Below are 27143 nucleotides of genomic sequence, written 5' to 3' on the forward strand. Positions count from 1 at the left end.
ACAGGCTTCACTCTTTTCACTCTGTCATTTAGGTTAGTATTGTTGAGTAACTACAATGTTGCTGATCTATCCTCAATTTTCTCATATCACAACCATTAAGCTCTGTAAATGTTTTAAAATCACCAAAATCACCGGTTTCCATCCTCTCCGGCAACCGAGTTAGGAAAGACGCCTGCATCTTTGTAGTGACTGGGTGTATTGATACACCATCCAAAGTGTAATTAATAACTTAACCGTGCTCAAAGGGATATTCAATGTCTGCTATTTTTATTATTACCCATCTACCAATAGGTGCCCTTCTTTGTGAAGCTTTGGAAACCCCCAAACCCCCATGTTTTATTAATTTGTAAAACAACATAATTCCGCTTTGACATTATGGGGTATTGTGTGTAGGCCATTGACAGAAAATCAATTTTAAATTCAGCCTGTAACACAACAAAATAGGGGGGAAATCAAGGGGTGTGAATACTTTCTGAATTAACTGCAATTGTATGTGTGGGGTACAGATATTACTCAACACAGAATGAGTCCATGCAACTTATGTGATTTGTTAAGCACATTTTTACTACTGAACTTATTTAGGGTTGCCATAAAAAAGGGATTGAATACTTTTTGACTGAAGACATTTCAGCTTTTCATTTTTAATTCATTTGAGAGGGGGGAAAAACACAAACAAATATTCCACTTTGACATTGTGGGGTATTGTAGATCAGTGACACAAAATCTGAATTTGTATCCATTTTAAATTCAAGCTGTAACACCAAAATGTGAATTGTTTCAGGAAAGGCGCTCTCACTACATCACAGGAGCACCATTTGAACGTATGAACGTTTTTGGGGCAGAAATGCCTTCTGGAACATGTAAACTTTCATTTGCCTTAATAACAAACTTGTATGTCATCTGTAAATACGAATAAAATTGTTAAATTACGAGCCTAGTTGGTTTAGCCATGGAAAAAGACAGAAACCTTCCTGCTAGCCATGATTAGCTGAGATAATGAATAGGCTGGACATGCCGAGAGATGAGCTCGGATTGGTCTGCCAAGATATTGTCTGTGAGTGCCACAGAACTAATGCTACAGGCGAAACCAAGATGAGATTTCATACAGGAAGTGAGCCAGATTTTGGAGGCGCTGTGTTCCAATGTCTCGTTATATGGCTGTGAATGCGCAAGGAATGAGCCTACACTTTCTGTCGTTTGCCCAAGGTGTTTGCAGCATTGTGACGTATTTGTAGGCATATCATTGGAAAATTGACCATAAGAGACTACATTTACCATGTGTCCGCTCAGTGTCCTCCGTCGAACTATTGCGTAATCTCCAGGTGCGTGCATTTTTCCATTTTGAACAGAGGAGAAACCAAACTGCAACGAGTGATTTATCATCGAATAGATATTATGAAAAACACCTTGAGGATTGATTCTAAACAATGTTTGCCATGTTTCTGTCGATATTATGGAGTTAATTTTTAACAGTTTGCGTTGTAATGACTGAATTTTCGGGGGGTTTTCTTAGCCAAACGTGATGAACAAAACGGAGCGATTTCTCCTACACAAATAATATTTTTGGAAAAACTGAACATTTGCTATCTAACTGAGAGTCTCCTCATTGAAAACATCTGAAGTTCTTCAAAGGTAAATTATTTTATTTGAATGCTTTTCTTGTTTTTGTGAAAATTTTGCCTGCTGAATGTTAGGCTTAATGCTATGCTAGCTATCAATACTCTTACACAAATGCTTGTGTAGCTATGGTTGAAAATCATTTTTTGAAAATCTGAGATGACAGTGTTGTTAACAAAAGGCTAAGCTTGTGAGCCAATATATTTATTTCATTTCATTTGCAATTTTCATGAATAGTTAACGTTGCGTTATGGTAATGAGCTTGAGGCTATAATTACACTTCCGGATACGGGATTGCTCGTCGCAACAGGTTAATAGCCAGAGCGAATTTACCAGCTATGTCGATCTACTCCGATTTCAGAGAACTCTTTTTTGCCAATGTTTACTGACACCGGCCATATTCAACGGGTGTTGAGCGTTTGTAAATTTGACAGTTGTTCTGCGCTCTGGCACACTCAGACAGTGTGCCAGAGCGCAGAATAACTGTCGAATTTACAAACGCTCAACACCCGTTGAATATGGCCGGTGTCAGAAAACATTGGCAAAAAAGTGTAATTACATTTTTGCCAGCAGCACAGCTGCAGTCACCATCGCTCTGGATAACATAAACCAGCTCTGCTAGGGCGAGTAAAATGGTCAGAGTGAGCTGTTCTCTCATTTGTGTCTGGAAGTAGCTAGCCAACATTAGCCAGTTAGCTTGGGTGCTTGACTGCTGTTATTAGGTCAGGATGCTCAGATCAGCCCTACTTTTCGGCCAGAGTGTCCAGTGTGCGCTCCGAGAGCAAAACACTCTGAATTTACAAACAGCCAATCTGACAATGCTCTGAGTTTAGAAAAGCCCAGAACCAACCCGTAGTATAAGCCAGCCTTTAGACTTGAAATATTTGATTGTTTAGTACATAGCCTCACATGTGAATTCTTAAAGAGATGGGTGGGGCTAAAGCTTAAAAGGGTGTGAACGATGCTGAATGGGTGTAGACAAAGAAGAGTTCTCCAGTAGGTACCAAAACATTCAAGGGCCATTTCCTCAAAAGTGAGGTTAGCAGTTTATCAACTTTCAAAGCAGAATTACTTTCCCATTGTTCCTCAAATGTAGTATATGATAAACCATTTTATAGCTCTGAGTCTTTACTTCTATCCAATGTAAAAACACTACTTCAAATCGAGCCGGTTGGCCACAAATGTGGAAAAAGTAAAGGGGTGTGAATGCTTTCTGAAGGCACTGTACCTGGAGTTGACATCATTCCCACCCCAATATGCCAATATGCCCCCCTAGACAAAACAAACACGGGTCACAACTCCTACAGCTCTGTCACACGCTGGGTCTGTACAGTGTCAATGGTAGGCTTTAAGGGGACTCCTAGGGTAGGTACACCTACAGCTCATCCCTTGGCAGCAATACTGTAGATTACTTTGTCACTGACCTCAACCCAGTGCATTCACAGTAAGCCCACTGACACCCCTATCAGATCCCAGCAAATTCCCAGTTTATTTGAACAGAGCAATACTCAATCAGGAGGTATCAAAATGAATGCATAATATTAAGAAATGCTATTGATGGAAGGAAAGTAGTGTAGAAAACTATTGAAACCATCAGGCAACAAATTAAATCCCTTTTAGACAACTTCCCGGACAAAACGTTTCAGTGAAATATAGGGCTGTCCCCCACAAAAAAAAATATTGTTTCTGAAAAGTTCTGTTACGGAAAAACCCCAAATTTGTTTAGTAAAAATTCAGTCTCTCGATGTGCAAAACTGATAGAGACATACCCCAAGCGACTTACAGCTGTAATCGCAGCAAACAAAGTATTAACTTAAGGGGGCTGAATAATTTTGCACGCCCAATTTTTCAGTTTTTGATTTGTTAAAAAAGTTTGAAATATCCAATAAATGTCGTTCCACTTCATGATTGTGTCCCACTTGTTGTTGATTCTTCACAAAAAATACAGTTTTATATCTTTATGTTTGAAGCCTGAAATGTGGCAAAAGGTCGCAAAGTTCAAGGGGGCCGAATACTTTGGCAAGGCACTGTATATAGCCTTTATTACTGCAGACTAAAAACAGTTGATGCATTCGTAAATTGCGGTTTATTTATTGTTTAGGCAAATTATCCAAAGCTTTTTTTGTAATTTAATCTTAAAACTAAAATGCTTGATTGCATTCCAAAGCATGAATGTCTCGTATGCTGTGTGATGGCATGAAATAATTAATGATTGATTGATCGATACAGTATCCTATATATTGAAATATAGGCCTAAGTAAGTTGTTGAATTAAGAATAAACAGGACACCTACAGCTCGATGGCGGTTATACAAGGTCCTACAGAAAGCCTGCTAATGATAACATTACTTATTATTCTAATGATGATCATAATAATAATTATAAGAAGAAGAAGGAGGTTAAGAAAAAATAGGGTATAGGAGCGAGAGCTGCAAGCATATTATGTGTGACAAACAGGTGCTGTTAGATTACAATGTTCTTTTTCTGGCTGTTTGGAACAGGGTAAACAACAGTAAATAAATTATTGTAACGGCATTTGTCTGTTGAAAAAGGAGCGGACCAAAATGCGGCGTGGTGGTTACTCATGTTCTTTAATGAAAAATGAACGATACATGAAATAACTAAATATACAAAACAACAAACGAAACGCGAAAACCTATACAGCCTGTCTTGTGACAACAAACACAGAGACAGGAACAATCACCCACAAAACACACAGTGAAAACTAGGCTACCTAAATATGGTTCCCAATCAGAGATAACGAGAATCACCTGACTCTGATTGAGAACCGCCTCAGGCAGCCAACCTATGCTAGACACCCCTACTCAGCCGCAATCCCAATGCCTACTAAAACCCCAATACAAAAACACAACCAAAATAAACCCATGTACACCCTGGCCTGACCAAATAAATAACGAAAACACAAAATACTAAGACCAAGGCGTGACAATTATAAGTAACAATAGTCTGTTCTAACCCTTTGTTACATCTTAGCGAAGATTAAAAACAGCAGAATCTGTGAAATGTCTTCATTCAATATTTTTCCGTAGGCATGATGCTTGGTTCTTTGCAAAATCAGTGCTTTATTAAACATACACTCAAACAGGCAACAGAAGCACGTTCTGTCTTATTTCTGTAGAAATATATGGACGATTTATAAAGCCAAGCACATTTAACAGTTAGGCTATTGATTAATTGGAGTTTCCTATCTCCTCAATTTCCTTAGACAATTAAGCTAAGGCAAGGGCTGTTTCCTCATCTCTGCTGCTGCTCAATCCCAGTATGCTGGTTGACTTTGCTATTATGCACATAGCAACATAGAGAAAGGCGCCAATTCTACTGCGCACTGAAGTTATATTTCAGAACTGCGGACAGTGACCGTATCCAACGTGGGAGAAAGCGCATTTGTTATAAAATAATATTCAATGTATTATTGCATAATATAACCATATACAATTTCAGTATCACATGTCTTAGAGTGTTGGACTGTGCCATCCCTGTGGCCTCCGCAATGGATTAGTCCACTGAGACAGGCGCGAATCAGACAGGTGTCTTGTGCACCATGAAAAGTTTACAACAGCCTATCGACCAAACAATCGACCAGTCGACTAAATGGGTTCAGCCCTACTGCAATTGAAAAGCTGTAAACCTGGCCGTAGAAAGCCTGAACTGTATACTTGACCTTTCAGCTTCCCTATCAAATGTAAAATGTCAAGCTGACATCCTAATTAACAACAATGACAAATGGTGTGGTGAAGAATGCAAAAACTTACGAGAGAAACTGAGAAAATGATCAAACCGAAGACATAGAGACCCAGAAAACCTGAGCCTACGCCTTCAATATGGTGAAACCCCAAAACAGTACAGAAATACACTATGAAACTATCTGAGAGACAAGACAAGAAGGGCTTTATATGACATCAAAAGGAACATAAAATTTGACATCCCAATTAGGAGCTGGCTAAAAATACTTACATCAGCTATAGAACCCATTGCCTTTTATGGTTGTGATGTCTGGGGTCCACTCACCAACCAAGAATTCACAAAACACCAAATTGAGACTGCATGCAGAATTCTGCAAAAAAATCCTCTGTGTACAACGTAAAACACCAAATAATGCATGCAGAAAAGAATTAGGACGAAACCTGCTCATGAACAAAATCCTTAAATTCTACAACCACCTAAAAGGAAGCGATTCCCAAACCTTCCATAACAAATACATCACCTACAGAGAGATGATCCTAGAGAAGAGTCCCCTCAACAAGCTGGTCCTGGGGCTCTGTTCACAAAGACAAACAGAACCCACAGAGCATGAGGATAGCAACACAGTTAGACACAATCAGATCATGAGAAAACAACAAAATAATTACTTGACACATTGGAAATAATTAACAAAAACAAAAACAGCGCAAACTGAAATGCTATTTGGGCCTCAACAGGATACCTGACCACTGTGACTGACCAAAAATTAAGGAAAGCTTTGATTATGTACAGACTCAGGAAGCATTGATAGGCATAGGTAGGCAGACCTGGGAGAGAGAAGACAGGCTATGTGCACATTACAGTATGTGCTATGTGCAAAATATGGAAACTAAGCTGAACTTCCTAACCTCCTGCCAAATGTATGTATCAAGGCACAAGGCGAGATCCAAATGCAGACACAGGAGGCAGATGGTTGGAGAGCTCTTTGGTCTTGGCCATGGTGGAGAGTTTGGAATCTGATTGCTTCTGTGGACAGGTGTCTTTTTTACAGGTAACGAACTGAGATTATGAGCATGGAGTGCTCCTAATCTCAGCTTGTTACCTGCATAAAAGACACCCGGGAACCAGAAATCTTTCTGATTGAGAGGGGGTCAAATACTAATTTCCCCCATTAAAATGCAAATCAATTTATAACATTTTTGACATGCTTTTTTCTGGATTTTTTTGTTGTTGTTATTCTGTCTCTCACTGTTTAAATAAACCTACCATTAAAATTATAGACTGATCATTTCTTTGTCAGTGGGCAAATGTTCAAAATTAGCGGGGGATCAAATACTTTTTCCCCTCACTGTATATGTTACAGTGTCAAAACACTTTTGAAAATATTATATTCCAGAAAACAGACGTTCAAACAGGGGCCCTTGCTAGAATTTAACATCTTCAAGATGAAACAGTAAATAGAAATAGTAATTCTGTAGTTGGGGCACAACAATATCCTTTAATATGGGGCAGCAGGTAGCCTAGTTAGGGCGTTGGGCCAGTAACCGAAAGGTTGCTAGAGTGAATCCCCGAGCTGACAAGAATCTGTCGTTCTGCCCCTGAACACGGAAGTTAACCCACTGTTCCTATGCTGTCATTATGAATAAGAATTTGTTCTTAACTGACTTGCCTAGTTAAACAAAGGTTATATTAAACAAATTTAAACTAAAAATATCATAGCTGCACGAATACAGAATAACCTGCTGCATTCACAGACAGTCTTCCAGGGGGGATAAAAACACCAACTGATCAAATATTTTACTGGCAGTGACAGGGTGCCGAGCTGGACATGGAAGAAGTGGTCAAATCAATCTAGGCACAATGAGAACAAATAGAGCTTTTAAAAAACAACATTTGATCACTTTACTTGAGGATATCTGTATTGATACATACAGCCTTCAGATAGCCAACCCTCCATGTGTTACACCTTCTCATTTTCTATACCACACATGATATATTGCCAGCAGCATACAACCCTGTATCTCACTGCTGGCTTGCTTCTGAAGCTAAGACAGGGTTGGTCCTAGTCAGTCCCTGGATGGGAGACCAGATGTTGCTGAAGTGGTATTGGAGGGTGATAGAGGAAAATATAGTTTAGATGATCAATTATGTATACATTAATGATTAGAACCATTCATGCTAATACTATTATGTTATGATTTGAAAAGTATGGGTTCTTAATTGTACTGTTACTGAAAATGTAAGCAGAAATGAATTGTGTCTGTGTCTCCTGGGAAAGTTTTAAGAAGGGATAAGATAGTTTTTCAAACAGATAAGAATGTTTTGGTTGGATTCCATTAGTAGAGAGAAGTATATTACATTTACATTACATTTAAGTCATTTAGCAGACGCTCTTATCCAGAGCGACTTACAAATTGGTGCATTCACCTTATGACATCCAGTGGGACAGTCACTTAACAATAGTGCATCTAAAACTTAGGGGGTGGGGTGAGAGGGATTACTTAACCTATCCTAGGTATTCCTTAAAGAGGTGGGGTTTCAGGTGTCTCCGGAAGTATTGACTCCGCTGTCCTGGCGTCGTGAGGGAGTTTGTTCCACCATTGGGGGCCAGGGCAGCGAACAGTTTTGACTGAGCTGAGCGGGAGCTGTACTTCCTCAGTGGTAGGGAGGCGAGCAGGCCAGAGGTGGATGAACGCAGTGAGGGCCTGATCAGAGCCTGGAGGTACTGATGCCGTTCCCCCACAGCTCCGTAGGCAAGCACCATGGTCTTGTAGCGAGCTTCAACTGGAAGCCAGTGGAGAAACGGAGGAGCGGGGTGTAAGAACTTGGGAAGGTTGAACACCAGACGGGCTGCGGCGTTTGGATGAGTTTTTAATGGCACAGGCAGGGAGCCCAGCCAACAGCGAGTCAGTAATCCAGACGGGAGATGACAAGTGCCTGGATTAGACCTAAATGTTGTAAGCATGAACCTACTTGTTAGTTTTTGTCCAGGATCACACCAAGGTTCTTGGCGCTCTGGGAGGAGGACACAGTGGAGTTGTCAACCGTGATGGCGAATCATGGAACGGGCAGTCCTTCCCCGGGAGGAAGAGCAGCTGTCTTGCCGAAGCTTGAGGTGGTGATCCGTTCCACACTGATATGTCTGCCAGACATGCAGAGATGCGATTCGCCACCTGGTCATCAAGAAATGTGTGTCGTCTGCATAGCAATGATAAGAGATTTATGACAGAGCCAAGTGACTTGGTGTTAGCAACAGAGCCCTGGGGGACACCAGTGGTGAGAACGCGTGGTGAGGAGACAGATTCTCGCCACGCCACCTGGTAGGAGCGACCTGTCAGGTAGGATAAGATGCCCAACTTGATGGTTCACAGTATCGAAGGCAGCCGATAGATCTAGAAGGATGAGAGCAGAGGAGAGAGAGTTAGCTTTAGCAGTGCGGAGCGCCTCCGTGATACAGAGGAGAGCAGTCTCAGTTGAATGACTAGTCTTGAAACCTGACTGATTTGGATCAAGAAGGTCATTCAGAGAGAGATAGCGGGAGAGCTGGCCAAGGACGGCACGTTCAAGAGTTTTAAGGGATACTGGTCTGTAATTGTTGACATCGGAGGGATCGAGTGTAGGTTTTTTCAGAAGGGGTGCAACTCTCGCTTCTTGAAGACGGAAGGGACGTAGCCAACGGTCAGGGATGAGTTGATGAGCGAGGTGAGGTAAGGGAGAAGGTCTCCGGAAATGGTCTGGAGAAGAGGGAGGGTTAAACGGGCAGGTTGTTGGGCGGCCGGCCGTCACAAGACGCGAGATTTCATCTGGAGAGAGAGGGGAGAAAGAGGTCAGAGCATAGGGTAGGGCAGTGTGAGCAGAACCAGCGGTGTCGTTTGACTTAGCAAACGAGGATCGGATGTCTACCTTCTTTTCAAAATGGTTGACGAAGTCATCTGCAGAGAGGGAGGAGGGGGGAGGGGGCGGAGGATTCAGGAGGGAGGAGAAGGTGGCAAAGAGCTTCCTAGGGTTAGAGGCAGAAGCTTGGAATTTAGCGTGGTAGAAAGTGGCTTTAGCAGCAGACAGAGGAGGAAAATGTAGAGAGGAGGGAGTGAAAGGATGCCAGGTCCGCAGGGAGGCGAGTTTTCCTCCATTTCCGCCGGCTGCCCGGAGCCCTGTTCTGTGAGCTTGAGTCATCGAGCCACGGAGCGGGAGGGGAGGACCGAGCCGGCCTGGAGGATAGGGGACATAGAGAGTCAAGGGATGCAGAGAGGGAGGAGAGGAGGGTTGAGGAGGCAGAATCAGGAGATAGGTGGGAGAAGGTTTGATCGGATGATAGGATGGAAGAGGAGAGAGTAGCGGGGGAGAGAGAGCGAAGGTTGGGATCCATCCGAGTAGGGGCAGTGTGGGAGGTGTTGGATGAGAGCGAGAGGGAAAAGGATACAAGGCAGTGGTCGGAGACTTGGAGGGGAGTTGCAATGAGGTTAGTGGAAGAACAGCATCTAGTAAAGATGAGGTCGAGCTATTGCCTGCCTTGTGAGTAGGGGGGAAGGTAGGGTGAGGTCAAAAGAGGAGAGGAGGGAAAGAAGGAGGCAGAGAGGAAAGAGTCAAAGGTAGACGTGGGGAGGTTAAAGTCGCCCAGAACTGTGAGAGGTGAGCCGTCCTCAGGAAAGGAGCTTATCAAGGCATCAAGCTTTGATGAACTCTCCGAGGGAACCTGGAGGGCGATAAATGATAAGGATGTTAAGCTTGAAAGGGCAGTGACTGTGACAGCATGGAATTCAAAGGAGGCGATAGGATGGGTAAGGGGAGAAAGAGAGAATGACCACTTGGGAGAGATGAGGATCCCGGTGCCACCACCCCGCTGACCAGACGCTCTCGGGGTGTGCGAGAACACGTTCAGTGTTGTCTGTGGTGATCCATGTTTCCGTGTTGGAGGGAGGCATGGGCTAGATGAACTGCCTTGTTGACCGCAGATTGGCAGTTCCAGAGCTGGTCATTTTTCCCTGGAACTCCATGGGTCGTGCGCGCTGGGACCACCAGAGTAGGGTTGGTCCACGCGGTGAGGAGCGTTTGTATGGTCTGTGCAGAGAGGAGAGAACAGGGATAAACCGACACATAGTTGACAGGCTACAGAAGAGGCTACGCTAATGCAAAGGAGATTGGAATGACAAGTGGACTACACGTAAGAATCTTATTGACTAAAATGATTAAAATGATACAGTACTGCTGAAGTTGGCATTGCCACTACACTAATCAAGTCTGTTGAGTGTAATAGTTTCTGCAGTGTTGCTATTCTGGGGCTACAGGCTAGCTAGCAGTGTTGTTTACGTTACATTGCGTTTTAGAAAATCGCTCTAGACTACACAATTATCTTTGATACAAAGACGGCTATGTAGCTAGCTAAACTACATTCCAACCTTTAGGCAGGTTGGAATGTAGTTTATGAGGGGAGTGAAACTATCTCCAGGACCGAATACTACGCCATTGTAAGGCTGGGAGAGGGGGTGTAACTGATGATGTCATTTTATGTCTTCTTTAGATTTAAAATGTAATGTTCTTTGTATTTTGGGTCAGTACTCATCAAGAATAAATGCTGAACTTGTTTTTAAGACTGGTCTCTTGCTAATTCATGCAAATGATAAACTTACAACTTATCATGAATTAGAAATGAGTGCGAATTGAATTGATTTCGGCAATAAAACATAAAGGGATTAAGAATTCCTCTATCAGAGGGCCAGTAGGAGGCCCCCTACCTATGGTCTCAAAAATATATATCCCAATGCCCCAGGGAAGTGATTGGTCACATTGCCGTGTGCCGTCTTTTAGATGGGATGTTAAACGGGTATCCTGACAATCTGTGGTCACTAAAGATCCTATTGCACTTATTGTAAGAGTAGGGGTGTTAACCCTGGTGTCCTGGCTAAATTCCCAATCTGGCCTTCATACCATCATGGTCACCTAATCATCCCCAGTTTACAATTGGCTCATTCATCCCCTGGAACTATTCCCCAGGTCATTGCTGTAAATAATAATGTGTTCTCAGTTAACTTACTGGGCAAAAAAAAATAACCCAATTCATTTACATGCTGTTGGGTCTATAACTGGGTGTCCTGTTTGGGGGTATTGCACCAACAAAGTGGTTGTTAGTCCACTCACACACATAAAAGTTTTACGTGTTACTGTGCGTTTTGTTGCCAACCTTACTTTGCTACCTGACAACTTTACATTTTTCCTTTTAGTTACCGTTTATATTTTAGTTTTTCCCTCACTCAACTTTTTTTCTTTCAACTTTTCCCCTCCGGACGCTTTATCTGGACATGGTTCGTCAGGACCTCCAACAGCCGAAGCTAAGTAGTAACATTAACATGATGCCATCTAAATTACAGTCGCTGTACTCATAATATACAGGAGAACAGTCGCCTTACGGCGAGGATAGTTGTGCTGCAAGCCCAGCTTCAGACGCAATCGTTAGGCAAGGGTAATTTCAGTGTAGGAAAGGATGAAACAGCGTCTGTGCCACCAGTAAGTACATATAGTAGTATAAATCCCCTCGCAGGGTCCCCGCAGCCGGACAACTTTCTCATGGCTTCTGGAGGGAAATGCTGTAGGAATGCTCAACCGGTGTCGCTCATTCAGCCGACAGAACCTTTCAACCGGTTTTCCCCATTAAGCATCGAGTCTGAGGCCGAGCCTTCTCTTGGGGGTCTGAGACGCCGAAGCCTCCCACCATTAGCTCTGACAAATTGAAAACGCTAGGTTATTGGCGACTCCATTACCCGCAGTATTAGACTTAAAAAGAATCATCCAGCACTGTCCATACACTGTTTACCAGGGGGCAGGGCTGCCGACGTTAAGGCTAATCTGAAGATGGTGCTGGCTAAAGCTAAAACTGGCGAGTGTAGAGAGTATAGAGATATTGTTATCCACGTCGGCACCAACGATGTTAGGATGAAACAGTCAGAGATCACCAAGCGCAACATAGCTTCTGCGTGCATATCAGCTAGAAAGATGTGTCGGCATCGAGTAATTGTCTCTGGCCCCCTCCCAGTTAGGGGGAGTGATGAGCTCTACAACAGAGTCTCACAACTCAATCGCTGGTTGAAAACGGTTTCTGCCCCTCCCAAAAGATAGAATTTGTAGATAATTGGCCCTCTTTCTGGGACTCACCCACAAACAGAACCAAGCCTGGCCTGCAGAGGAGTGACGGACTCCATCCTAGCTGGAGGGGTGCTCTCATCTTATCTACCAACATAGAGCCCTGTCTAACTCCTCTAGCTCCACAATGAAATAGGGTGCAGGCCAGGCAGCAGGCTGTTAGCCAGCCTGCCAGCTTAGTGGAGTCTGCCACTAGCACAGTCAGTGTAGTCAGCTCAGCTTTCCCCATTGAGACCGTGTCTGTGCCTCGACCTAGGTTGGGCAAAACTAAACATGGCGGTGTTCGCCTTAGCAATCTCACTAGGATAAAGACCTCCTCCATTCCTGCCATTATTGAAAGAGATTGTGATACCTCACATCTCCAAATAGGGCTACTTAATGTTAGATCCCTCACTTCAAAGGCATTTATAGTCAATGAACTAATCACTGATCATAATCTTGATGTGATTGGCCTGCCTGACACATGGCTTAAGCCTGATGAATTTACTGTGTTAAATGAGGCCTCACCTCCTGGTTACACTAGTGATCATATCTCCAGTGCATCCCGCAAAGGCGGAGGTGTTGCTAACATTTACGATAGCAAATTTTAATTTGCAAAAAATAAATGACGTTGTTGTCTTTTGAGCTTCTAGTCATGAAATCTATGCAGCCTACTCAATCACTTTTTATAGCTACAGTTTACAGGCCTCCTGGGACATATACAGCGTTCCTCACTGAGTTCCCTGAATTCCTATCGGACCTTGTAGACATAGCAGATAATATTCTAATTTTTGGTGATTTTAATATTCACATGGAAAAGTCCACAGACCCACTCCAAAAGGCTTTCGGAGCCATCATCGACTCAGTGGGTTTTGTCCAACATGTCTCTGGACCTACTCACTGTCACAGTCATACTCTGGACCTAGTTTTGTCCCATGGAATAAATGTTGTGGATCTTAATGTTTTTCCTCATAATCCTGGACTATCGGACCCCCATTTTATTACGTTTGCAATCGCAACAAATAATCTGCTGAGACCCCAACCAAGGAGCATCAAAAGTCGTGCTATAAATTCTCAGACAACACAAAGATTCCTAGATGCCCTTCCAGACTCCCTCCTCCCTCCGTCCTTGACGTCAGAGGACAAAAATCAGTTAACCACCTAACCAAGGAACTCAATTGAACCTTGCGCAATACCCTAGATGCAGTTGCACCCCTAAAAACTAAAAACATTTGTCATAAGAAACTAGCTCCCTGGTATACAGAAGATACCCAAGCTCTGAAGCAAGCTTCCAGAAAATTGGAACGGAAATGGCACCACACCAAACTTGAAGTCTTCCGACCAGCTTGAAAAGACAGTACCGTGCACTATCGAAGAGCCCTCACTGCTGCCTGATCATCCTATTATCCAACTTAATTGAGAAAAATAAATCCGAAATGTATTTTTGATACTGTCGCAAAGCTAACTAAAAAGCAGCATTCCTGCTTTCACTTCAGCAGTAGTAAATTCATGAACTTCTTTGAGGAAAAGATCATGATCATTAGAAAGCAAATTATGGACTCCTCTTTAAATCTGCGTATTCCTCCAAATCTCAGTTGTCCTGCACAACTCTGCCAGGACCTAGGATCAAGAGAGACATTCAAGTGTTTTAGCACTATATCTCTTGACAAAATGATGAAAATAATCATGGCCTCTAAACCTTCAAGCTGCATACTGGACCCTATTCCAACTAAACTACTGAAAGAGCTGCTTCCTGTGCTTGGCCCTCCTATGTTGAACATAATAAACGGCTCTCTATCCACCAGATGTGAACCAAACTCACTAAAAGTGGCAGTAATAAAGCCTCTCTTGAAAAAGCCAAACCTTGAAAATATAAAAATCTATCGGCATATATCGAATCTTCCATTCCTCTCAAAAAATTTAGAAAAAGCTGTTGCGCAGCAACTCACTGCCTTCCTGAAGACAAAACAATGTATACGAAATGCTTCAGTCTGGTCTAGACCCCATCATAGACCTGAGACTGCACTTGTGAAGGTGGTAAATTACCTTTTAATGGCATCAGACCAAGGCTCTGCATCTGTATTCGTGCTCCTAGACCTTAGTGCTGCTTTTGATACCATCGGTGATGTGATGTGATATCACCACATTCGTTTGGAGAGATTGGAACGCCAAATTGGTCTACACGGACAAGTTCTGGCCTGGTTTAGATCTAATCTGTTGGAAAGATATCAGTTTGTCGGTGTTCCTCAAGGTTCAGTTTTAGGACCACTATTGTTTTCACTATATATTTTACCTCTTGGGGGTGTCATTGGAAAACATAATTTTAACTTTCACTGCTATGCGGATGACACACAGCTGTACATTTCAATTAAACATGGTGAAGCCCCAAAATTGCCCTCGCTAGAAGCCTGCATTTCAGACATAAGGAAGTGGATGGCTGCAAACGTTCTACTTTTAAACTCGGACAAAACAGAGATACTTGTTTTAGGTCCCAAGAAACAAAGAGATCTTCTGTTGAATCTGACAATTAATCTTGATTGTTGTACAGTCGTCTCAAATAAAACTGTGAAGGACCTCGGCGTTACTCTGGACCATAATCTCTCTTTTGACGAACATATCAAGACTGTTTCAAGGACAGCTTTTTTCCATCTACGTAACATTCCAAAAATGATGCAGAAAAATTAATCCATGCTTTTGTTACTTCTAGGTTAGACTACTGCAATGCTTTACTTTCCGGCTGAAGCACTAAATAAACTTCAGTTAGTGCTAAATACGGCTGCTAGAATCCTGACTAGAACCAAATAATTTGATCATATTACTCCAGTGCTAGCTTCCCTACACTGGCTTCCTGTTAAGGCAAGGGATGTCAAGGTTTTACTGCTAACCTATAAAGCATTACATGGACTTGCTCCTACCTATCTTTCTGATTTGGTCCTGCCGTACATACCTACACGTACGCTACGGTCACAAGACGCAGGCCTCCTAATTGTCCCTAGAATTTCTAAGCAAACAGCTGGAGGCAGGGCTTTCTCCTATAGAGCTCCATTTTTATGGAATAATCTGCCTACCCATGTGAGAGACGCAGACTCGGTCTCAACCTTTAAGTCTTTACTGAAGATTCATCTCTTCAGTGGGTCATATGATTGAGTTAGGTCTGGCCCAGGAGTGTGAAGGTGAACGGAAAGGCTCTGGAGCAACGAACCGCCCTTGCTGCCTCTGCCTGGCCGGTTCCCCTCTCTCCACTGGGATTCTCTGCCTCTAACCCTATTACAGGGGCTGAGTCACTGGCTTACTGGTGCTCTTTCATGCCGTCCCTAGGAGGGGTGCGTCACTTGAGTGGGTTGAGTCACTGACGTGATCTTCCTGTCTGGGTTGGCGCCCCCCCTGGGGTTGTACTGTGGCGGGGATCTTTGTGGGCTATACTCGGCCTTGTCTCAGGATGGTAAGTTGGTGGTTGAAGATATCCATCTAGTGGTGTGGGGGCTAATGCTTTGGCAAAGTGGGTGGGCTTATATCCTTCCTGTTTGGCCCTGTCCGGGGGTATCATCGGATGGGGCCACAGTGTCTCCTGACCCCTCCTGTCTCAGCCTCCAGTATTTATGCTGCAGTAGTTTATGTGTCAGGGGCTAGGGTCAGTTTGTTATATCTGGAGTACTTCTCCGATCTTATCCGGTGTCCTGTGTGAATTGAAGTATGCTCTCTCTAATTCTCCCCAGTCCACCTGGACGTGCTGCTGCTTCAGTTTCAACTGTTCTGCCTGCGGCTATGGAACCCTGACCTGTTCACTGGACGTGCTACCTGTCCCAGACCTGCTGTTTTCAACTCTCTAGAGACAGCAGAGATACTCTTAATGATCGGCTATGAAAAGCGAACTGACATTTACTCCTGAGGTGCTGACTTGCTGCACCTTCGACAACTACTGTGATTGTTATTATTTGACCATGTTGGTCATTTATGAACATTTGAACATCTTGGCCATGTTCTGTTATAATCTCCACCCGGCACAGAAGAGGACTTGCCACCCCTCATAGCCTGGTTCCTCTCTAGGTTTCTTCCTAGGTTTTGGCCTTTCTAGTTTTTACTAGCCACCGTGCTTCTACACCTGCATTGCTTGCTGTTTGGGGTTTTTCGGCTGGGTTTCCATACAGCACTTTGAGATATCAGCTGATGTAAGAAGGGCTATATAAATACATTTGATTTGATGATTTGAACAACAGTTCCTGCCCTCCTTAGGGACCCTAGAACAGACGACTTGCTTCCCTCTGACAGACCTGGGGCTGGATAGGAGAGGAGAGAGCCCTGCTCCATGTCATTATATCGCCAGCTGTATTACCGTGGCCAAGGCGTCACACTCAACATTGTAATTACCCTGACAACATTGCCGGGGTCCCCAGAATTGCACCCATGGTAACTACAAGTCTCCCCAATAAAACAGACAGGCAGATGTACTTGTAAGAGTGAGAATCCCTCCCTCCTTGCCTCCCTCCCTCCAATGGGAGATGGAAAGCAGCTGTTCCAGTGTCTAGCTGGGGCTGTTTCAACAGCCACATCTGATTACTGTCAGAGAGGTTTGCTAAATAATTTCCCCAGTCGTAAGAGCTACAGTATTTACCAAAGACTTCATTAATCTTAAGGAAACAAGCAATTTCCTTCGCCCAATTTATTGTTTGCCTCCTCTCTCTCACTCAATCTCTCTCTCTCCCTGGATTTTGCAAACACCTGGACCGTTGTATCTTTCATTCAATTAGACAGATGTTTAGAGTTAGTTTACTTAATGAATAAAAATAAATAAAACACCTTTCATTGTCTGAATACAAGACAAGAAAGGAGGTTACTTACTGTATTAATGTTTTGAGTGTAAAGCAGTCTTGTGGATAAACAACTTCACTGTTTACAATGGACACAATAGATCATGAACACATTTAAGATTCTGCTAAATATAGCGTATTTAGTGCATATTTAATGCATATTTATTATAGCATATTTAATGCTGTTTGATGCAAAATGCATCAAACAGAAAAATGTACTCTAAAACAACAACATGCCAATGTAAGAAAGAGCTACTGTCTAAGATAGTGGCCGATTCCCCTCTGCTCAAATCTCTGCTACAAACATCAATATTACATTACAACCCATCCGTCTCAAAACAGCAGCCGGCCTGCTGGTCCATGTCTTAAATATTTGAATCCTGGCACTAGTACAATTGTTACGGCTGTCGTCGGAATGAGATCAAGGTGCAGCGTGAATTTTGAATTTATTAAATGAACAATCAAACAAAAAACAAGAAGATAAACGACACGTAAAGTAATGGAGCGCTAAACCAGCAACTAATAAAAACAAGATCCCACCACAGAAAGTGGGAACAAGGGCTGCCTAAGTATGATCCCCAATCAGAGACAACGACAGACAGCTGCCTCTGATTGGGAACCATACTCGGCCAAAAACAAAGAAGTAGACAACATAGAATGCCCACCCCAAATCACACCCTGACCTAACCAAATAGAGAAATAAAACGTCTCTCTAAAGGTCAGGGCGTGACAACAATACAATATATTATTTACTGTGAAAGGCCAGCCTCCGAGTGAGAACTAACATAGGGAGGTCTAAACTGAATTGTTGCTGTGTATGAAACAGAAGAAACAACAAAGGAGGTTCCAGATGCACACACACACACACACACACACACACACACACACACACACACACACACACACACACACACACACACACACACACACACACACACACACACACACACACACACACACACACACACACACACACACACGCACACACACACACACGTATGCAAAGTAAACACACACACACACTTAAACCCACACGCTCAAGCAAACTCTGACCTTTGGCCACCACAGCACAGAGCCATCGTACCCATAATGCACTACTGTAACAACATGTGACAGAGTCCAGAAGACATGCCACTCAATGGGAGAGCATATAGCCTTTAGTGGCTGGGTAGTCTTAACCCACATAGTCTGTCATGAACCATCCATCACCTTTGAGAGAAACTGATAAGTGGCTGGCTGTGCTACCGGAGAATAAAAACCAAACCCACTGTGATCTCCATCCACCTCCACTCATTCCACTAGATAGCAGCCAACGTTATTGCTAACAAAAACACGGTAAATGGTGTATTGCGTATAGTTCTCTGAAAAAGCAACATCGCCAGTGGGATGAGTTGGTGTAATTCAACGTAAAATTAGTGGTTGTGTTATTCAGAATTTATTTTCTAGGCCATGATAAATTATAAATGATGCAGCGGAATGCGTCAGCAAGCAACACATTGTCTGGTTTCCATTAGTTACAAATGGAAATGGAAATAGCAGCATGAATAACTTAATCTATTACGCAGGAAAGACAAGTGCCTTCATTTGGAAAAATAAAACAAATAAACAAAGAATAAGTTGAAATATCAGTGACCAGATAAAAGGATTGGCATTTATTGGACAAATGACTCTCATTACAATTATAAATACACTGTGAATTTCTCATAAGAATTCTTGATAAATGAGACATTACTGTACTTGTAATTAACTAAGTGCGCATGCCTACCATGTTGTAGTGTAGGTAGTAAAGGAGAGAAGAGGAGCTGCAGAGTACTCTATAGAGTGCTCTATATTCTGCTCATCTCTCATTTTTGGGATTACATAATGCCATTTCAAAAATGTTGTCTATCGCTCACCATCTCACCCCACTTCTCCCAATCTCACACTCACTCAATCACTCAAGCCCACACACACACACCATCTGTTCCTCCTGCACTCTGTGCCCTGTGGCCTTTGAAGTGCATTGGCCCTACCTGGCTCCAGCTCCAGAGAGAGAGAGATGGGAGGTCTACTCTGCTCTCTTTTCCCGCTATGTGCCCTGAAGCTCTGGACTTTAAGTGTAAAACTCTGATCTGAATAGACTGCCCTCATTTTTATTTTTTATTTTTTTACCTTTATTTAACTAGGCAAGTGAGTTAACAACAAATTCTTATTTACAATGAACGCCTACTCCGGCCAAACCCAGACGACACTGAGACAATTGTGCGCTGCTCTATGGGACTCCCAATCACAACCGGATGTGAAACAGCCTGGATTTGAACCAGGGACTGTAGTGATGTCTCTTGCAATGAGATGCAGTGCCTTAGACTGCTGCGCCATAATGGTGCTGAATCTGAGGGTGGGAACCAGACAAGCAGCTAGGCTTGACATGACTTTCAAAGGAAAGACAAGCTGAGTGCCGATTAAAGAATTGAATTGAATCCTAGCAATTATGAAAGATCAACGCAACTATAGTGCTGTAAATGCATTTAAGATGCTTGCTTTTGTGTAGGAGGGAAACGGCTAAGTGGCTTCAAACTCTGACATTTAGTTTTAGTCTAAAAGTAAATGGTGGAATCCTCCAGGTAATTCATAGGGTAATTCAATAGATTAAGGCTTGAAAGATGTGCAAGGATAGAGTAGCCACATTATCAGATACCTATTCTTCCGCATAGAGGAAACATAATAGCACTCAAGACATGTTCTCTTTCCTGGCCTAAGTGAAGACTGCAACATTCAATATTTATAGAGAGCAGCACATGGAATAGAGTCATGATCCCTTCATATCCTGTGTGTGTGTGTGTGTGTGTGTGTGTGTGTGTGTGTGTGTGTGTGTGTGTGTGTGTGTGTGTGTGTGTGTGTGTGTGTGTGTGTGTGTGTGTGTGTGTGTGTGTGTGTGTGTGTGTGTGTGTGTGTGTGTGTGTGTGTGTGTGTGTGTGTGTGTTTAGCATATCACATGGTTTTCTTTGCCACTCTAACCATTACCCTAACATGACAAAAGACTTTTCAGTTGTCTTTGTAGGGCTGTATTCCTCCTTAAAGCTTGCCAGGGGACCACCCTTCAGAGCATGGTTCCTCTCTCGGTTTCTTCCTAGGTTCCTAGCTTTCATGGGAGATTTTCCTAGCCATCGTGGCTCTACATCTGCATTGCTTGCTCTCTGGGTTCTGTATAAGCACTTTGTGACATCTGCTGATGTAAAAAGGGTTTTATAAATACATTAAATTGACTGACTTACCAAAGAGCCTGCGGTGGAATATGAACTTCCCGGCAAACATTCCGGTGACAATGGCCATCAGCCACGAGATGACTTTGAGGATGCTCCATCCTCCACCAGGGTACTTGTTCACTATGAAGGAGAAGCAGTTTCCCACCACGATCATGTGAGCCTCTGTCTGGCTGTGGGAGACAGGGTCCTCAGCAAAGATAAGGAAGTTGCAGAAAGTGACGAGGTAGGCCACAAACAGACGAGACCAGGGGTGCTGGAAATAGTACCGCAAACAGGGATCTATATCCATTTTGAAGGACCCCAAGCCACAGTCCACCTGAAGAGGGAGAGAATATTGTTGCCTGAGTGAAATCTGCAACAGATTACAGTGGAAATATTACATAGTTCATGAGATTACAGAGGAAAAACTAGAGACGTCCGTCCAGACTGAGATTATTCTAAATTCAGACGACTCAGATTATTCTGTAGCGTGATCACCACGCTAAAAGCAGCAGGACAGACAAGTGGTCTATCATCCAGACTGAGATTATCTGGAAAACGTCTATCAGGCAGGTCAACAGTGTAGTTTCAGAGCATCATTATGGTCATCTACTCCTCAAATGGTGTCAGATTTGTATTTATTTTACATTTCTCTTCCTTTTAATCTAGTATTTCGCCAGGGATGACCTTTGACTTCAGAGGTTTTCCAGAGACCATTCACTCAATCAATAAAATTATCTAAAGATACACTGTCACACAAGGCAGTCTCTTGGAGCTGCCTCACATTCACTGCCAAGATGTTTGTCTGGTTTCCACCCTCAGATTTATCACCATCATGCTGATAGTTTGGTTCCACTGCCAGGCAGTGCTTGGGTCGGTTCTCAACAGGACAGTGAGCCCACTGTATTTTCAAATCTGTGGACAATTATTCACTCCAGGACTCCACCTCGTCACTCACTCACTGCCGTGCACATTCTTGGCGGTCTCAAATATTTTCCCTCCGGTCTCCTCCGACCCTGTTTCCTAAAATATCCATACTGGGAATATGTATGATGATGTAAAGCCCCATATATAGAGCAGTGTCAAACTGGGCTATGTGGATATTACATTTCACCAGCATCATGTTTGTCTTGGTATAATGTGCCACCCTAGGTGTTGTTGATGTTATGACTCAGGGGAGGTTTATGACAAATAAGTTAACTTATGGATTTTGTTAAGATGGTCATACCAAGGAAGTTTTAATTACTTGATTTAGAATTTTAGGACCCCTTTAGTTAGAAAATATATATAAAAACATTTTATGATGAAACATTGAATTTGGCCTTACTGCTATCAGCCCATGGCCCATTGAATAACACATTCAGACATGGAAAAACAGATAGTAAAAAAATGTATCAAAAGGAAGTTTGTTTTAAAGTGTCTGTTCTACACTACATGGCCAAAAGTAGGTGGTCACCCATTCAAATGAGTGGATTTTGCTATTTCAGCCACACCCATTGCTGACAGGTGTATAAAATCGAGCATGCAGCCATGCAATGTCCATAGACAAACAATGGCAGTAGAATGGCCGTACTGAAGAGCTCAGTGACTTTTAACGTGGCACCATCATAGGATGCCACCTTTCCAACAAGTCAGTTTGTAAAATGTCTGGAGCAACAACGGCTCAGCCGCGAAGTGGTAAGCCACACAAGCTCACAGAATGGGACTGCCGAGTGCTGATACACGTAGTGCATAAAAATCGTCTGTCCTCAGTTGCAACACTCACTACCGAGTTCCAAATACTGTAGCCTCTGGAAGCAGCGTCAGCACAAGAACTGTTCGTCGGGAGCTTCATTAAATTAGTTTCTATGGCCGAGCAGCTGCACACAAGCCTAAGATCACCATGCGCAATGCCAAGCGTCGGCTGGAGTGGTGTAAAGCTCGCTGTCATTGGACTGGAGCAGTGGAAACACGTTCTCTGGAGTGATGAATCATGCTTCACCATCTGGCGGTCTAACTGACAAATCTGGGTTTGGAGGATGCCAGGAGAACCCAACCTGTCTGAATGCATAGTGTTAACTGTCAAGTTTGGTGGAGGAGGAATAATGGTCTGGGGCTGTTTTTCATGGTTTGGGTTAGGCCCCTTTGTTCCAGTGAAGGGAAATCGTAATACTACAGAATACAATGACATTCTAGAACACCTTTGGGTTGAATTGAAAAGCTGACTGTTAGCCAGGCCTAATCACCCAACATCAGTGCCCGAACTCACTAATGCTCTTGTGGCTGAATGGAAGTAAGTCCTCACAGCAATGTTCCAACAGCTAGTGGAATGCCTTCCCAGAAGAGTGGAGGCTATTATAGCGGCAAAGGGGGACCAACTCCATATTAATGCACATGATATTGGAATGAGATGTTTGACAAGCATTTGTCCACATTTATATATTTTTTTCACCTTTATTTAACCAGGTAGGCCAGTTGAGAACTAGTTCTCATTTTCAACTGCAACCTGGCCAAGATAAAGCAAAGCAGTGCGACATAAACAACAACACAGAGTTACACATGGGATAAACAAGCGTACAATAGATAAATCTGTATGCAGTGTGTACAAATGAAGTAAGGAGGTAAGGCAATAAATATGCCAATAGTGGAGAAGTAATTACAATTTACACTGGAGTGATATATGTGCAGATGAGGATGTGCAAATAGAAATACTGGTGTGAAAAATAGCAGAAAAACATACTTTTGGTCATGTAGTGTATATCTGAGCGATATAAGAAAGATCAGGAGATTATAATAATATTTTTTACCGGTATTTAACCCCTTTTTTGGCACAAAACTACTTTCATATACACTGAGCATACAAAACATTAAGAACACCGGCTCTTTCCATGATATAGGTAGATTGACCAGGTGAAAGCTATGATCCCTTATTGATGTCACTTGTTAAATCCACTCCAGTCAGTAGGGATTGAGTATTATCTGAGATGGGCTAAATGGGCCCTGTCATTAGACACAGCACCGCTGTTGTGCGGATGGGGTGATGCATCTGTGTATCCAGTTCATGAAATTAATAGAGCCGATGTCTGCGCCCACGCGTAAACCTAATTAGCATATGTAATACCCTATCAATATGCTTTATCAATCTCGAATGGAATTATCTGATTACAAAATTGAAACCCACCTCAGCGCACAATGGTGTGTGCACGGCATCTACATATTGATTTAATAAGAAAGCATCCCCTGTATTTTGATATGGATAGGCCTACATACACAGACACACACTCCACGCACTTACCTGTTCCACGCTTCTTTGCGTTTCTCTCTCAAAAAGTACTGTCAAAACGAGAAGCCCCACTCCCGCACTGCTCTCTCTCCTGCCTATCATGCCCGGCGAGCAGACAGCGGCGCTCTAATCATCGTAACGACGAGAGCTGAATCGGTTGAGGCGGGATTATCCATGCTAACTGTTGTTGCTATAAACAGATGCACCCCCAAATCTTCTGCCATTGTGTTGGCTGTCCATGAAGCGGCGTGGCAGGGCAGCGAGGCGCTGCTTTGCACCGCCGGAGCGGCTCGCAGTTTTCTATGTGATGATGGAGAGTCGCGCGATGGCTGGATGCTTCTATCCCCACGACTGGCGCATACCATCAGTGCATTGCAATGTAACTGCAATATAACAAACACATTGAGTTTCCCCACTGATGGCAGGGTGATGTTCATAGAGCATTCAAATATTTCTTTTTATATCCAGAGGGGAATGCATATACCCCTTTCTGTGTTTGCAAACATTGTCGCACGAGGGCGAAGGAAGCACGCTGGTGGCAGAACACCAAGGAGTTCTTATAGAACGCCAGCAAATTTAGGGTGATTTACATGCTAAAATCGTCACTGCATAGAGTTAAATAATGTTCTGGTTATAAAAAACTAAGGAATTATATTCCTCGTCTCATTAAAACATACACTACATTACCAAAATGTGGACACCTGGTCCTCAAACATCTCATATTCCAAAATCATGGGCATTAATATGGAGTTGGTCCCCCTTTGCTACTATAACAGCCTCCACAGTGCTGCGGGGACTTATTTCCATTCAGCCACAAGAGCATTAGTGAGGTCTGGCACTAATGTTGGGCGATTAGGGCTGGCTTGCAGTCATTCTTCCAATTCTTCCCAAAGGTGTTGGGGATGAGGGCCTTCCCCAAAATGTTGCAACAAAGTTGGAAGCACAGAATCATCTAGAATGTCATTGTATTCTGTATCCTTAAGATTTCCCATCTCTGGAACTAAGCGGCCTGGACCATGAAAAACAGCCACAGACAATTATTCCTGGTCCACCAAACTATAAAGTTGGCACTATGCATTCCGGCAGGTAGCGTTCTCCTGGCGTCTGCCAAACCCATATTTGTCTGTCGGACTGCTAGATGGTGAAGCATGATTCATCACTCCAGAGAACACGTTTCCACTGTTCCAGAGTCCAATGGCAGCGAGCTTTACACCAGTCCAGCTGACGCTGGCTGCTCGGCCATGGAAAGCCATTTCATGAAGCTCGCAACAAACAGCTCTTGTGCTGACATTGCATCCAGAGGCAATTTAGAACTCGGTAGTAAGTGTCACAACCGAAGACAGACGATTTTACGAGACACGTGCTTCAGCACTTGGGGGTCCCTTTCTGTGAGCTTGTGTGGCCTACCACTTCACGGCTGAGCTATTGTTGCTCCTAGATGTTTCTACTTCACAAAAACAGCACTTACAGTGGACTGGGGCAGCTCTAGCAGGGGCAGAAATTTGATGAACTGACTTGTTGGAAAGGTGGCACCCTATGATGGTGCCATGTTGAAAGTCACTGAGCTCTTCAGTAAGGCCATTCTACTGCCAATGTTGGTCTATGGAGATTGCATGGATTTTATAGCCAAATCCACTCATTTGTCCACATACTTTTGTATATATAGGGTATTTTGTAATGGGATGTAATTGTAAATCAAAATGACTGTAAATGGTTCATATTTTGACAGTGTCCCAGTACTACTGTCAAACTGGGACAACCTATTACTGTCAAACAGGGACACTCCTCTAGGACATTTTAATGCAGAAAAAAATATTTCGGGGGATTACGAAATACATTTTCTAAATCATTTTCTAGGATCAAATGCTAAATGTAATTTTCCTCTAATCTGCTATCAGCAACTTGCTAGCAAAAGCTACAGTAGCATAGCTGCATTTTACTTAGAAAGATATTACCTCACTAACAATAAAAATACTAGCTGACAATATTCATAACCATACAGGTATATGATGACTATTTTTTTTTATTTTGCTGTATTTGACCGTCGTGAAAATATGAATTGTCATTTTGAGGGATGAGGTCTTTCTGGTTTCATTCAACAACAAAAAATGTCCTCTTACAGTGTAGTGTTGAGAATGTTGAGCTGATAGGCCTTTATTTTATTTATAGGATATATAATTACATATAGGCTCATCATAATTATAATCAAGTATAATACTAATAATAACAATGATAATAATATTAGTACATTATCATTCTTAATGTTCCACAAACAATTTACACAAGAAAATGCAGCAGACAGAAAGGGCAGCCGTGCTTCTAGCTCCTAAGCAACTTTGCAGTATTTCGTATGTATTATTTCTTACATTATTAGCCCAGAATTATTGTTGTTATTACATACAGCCGGGAAGAACTTTTGGATATCAGAGCGACGGTAACTCACCAGCATTACAACCAGGAATACGACTTTCCCGAATCGGATCCTTTGTTCGTAACCCTGAGGGCAATTGAACTGATTCCAGAAGCTGATCTAAAACACAGCCGGAGAAGATGTATTCAGAATGGACTTGTAGTCCGACTCAGAAGGCGTGCACACCACCCCACATCCGCTTCCGAGTATATTACTTGCTAATGTTCAGTCTCTGGATAATAAAGTTGACGAGCTCAAGCCGATGATTTCCTTCCAGAGAGACATCAAGGATTGTAACATACTTTGTTACCCGGAAACATGGTTCTCTCGGGATATACAGCCAGTTAGGTTCTCAGTTCATCGCGCAGACAGGAATAGATATATCTCCGGGAAGAAGGGCGGGGGTGTATGTTTAATGATTAACTAGGTCCTTCTGTAGCTCAGTTGGTAGAGCATGGCGCTTGTAACGCCAGGGTAGTGGGTTCGATCCCCGGGACCACCCATACGTAGAATGTATGCACACATGACTGTAAGTCGCTTTGGATAAAAGTGTCTGCTAAATGGCATATATTATTATTATTACTTAGGGTGTGATTGTGATAACATACAGGAACTCAAGTCCTTGTTTACCCGACCTAGAATACCTCACAATCAAATTCCGACCGTATTAACTCCCAAGAGACTTCTCTTCGGTTATAGTCACATATTCACCCTCAAGCCGATACCACGACAGCCTTTAAAGAACTTCACTGGACATTATGCAAACTGGAAACGACATATCCTGAGGCCGCATTTATTGTAGCTGGGGATTTTAACAAAGCAAATTTGAGAAAAATGCTACTAAAGTTCTATCAACACATTGACTGTAGTACTCGCACTGCTAAAACACTTGACCACTGCTACTCCAACTTCTGCGATACCGAACAGGCCCTCCCCTGCCCTCCCTTTGGCAAATCTGGTCACGACTCCATTTTCCTCCTCCCTTTATATAGGCAGAAACTCAAACAG

The 27143-nt window shown here is 42.9% G+C and overlaps 1 protein-coding gene across 3 annotated transcripts in view; it reads right to left on the reverse strand.

Moving 5' to 3' along the window:
• LOC123999374 (transmembrane protein 117-like) overlaps positions 1-26485 on the reverse strand; it is a 104756-nt gene extending 78271 nt beyond the window's left edge. For 2 of the 3 annotated variants that reach the window (XM_046305086.1, XM_046305076.1), the window contains exons 1-2: positions 23738-24084; positions 20494-20800 (exon numbers count right to left, since the gene is read on the reverse strand). In XM_046305086.1, coding sequence (XP_046161042.1) covers positions 20494-20800; positions 23738-23827 — 397 coding nt within the window. In that variant the 5' untranslated portion in view covers positions 23828-24084. Of the gene's footprint in view, positions 1-20493; positions 20801-23737; positions 24085-26168 lie in introns of those variants that run through there. The other variant, XM_046305095.1, reaches the window with a different exon arrangement.
• Positions 26486-27143: the final 658 nt, after the last annotated feature.

The sequence above is a fragment of the Oncorhynchus gorbuscha genome, linkage group LG02 (genome assembly GCF_021184085.1).
Source record: "Oncorhynchus gorbuscha isolate QuinsamMale2020 ecotype Even-year linkage group LG02, OgorEven_v1.0, whole genome shotgun sequence".
NCBI classification, from domain to species: domain Eukaryota; kingdom Metazoa; phylum Chordata; class Actinopteri; order Salmoniformes; family Salmonidae; genus Oncorhynchus; species Oncorhynchus gorbuscha.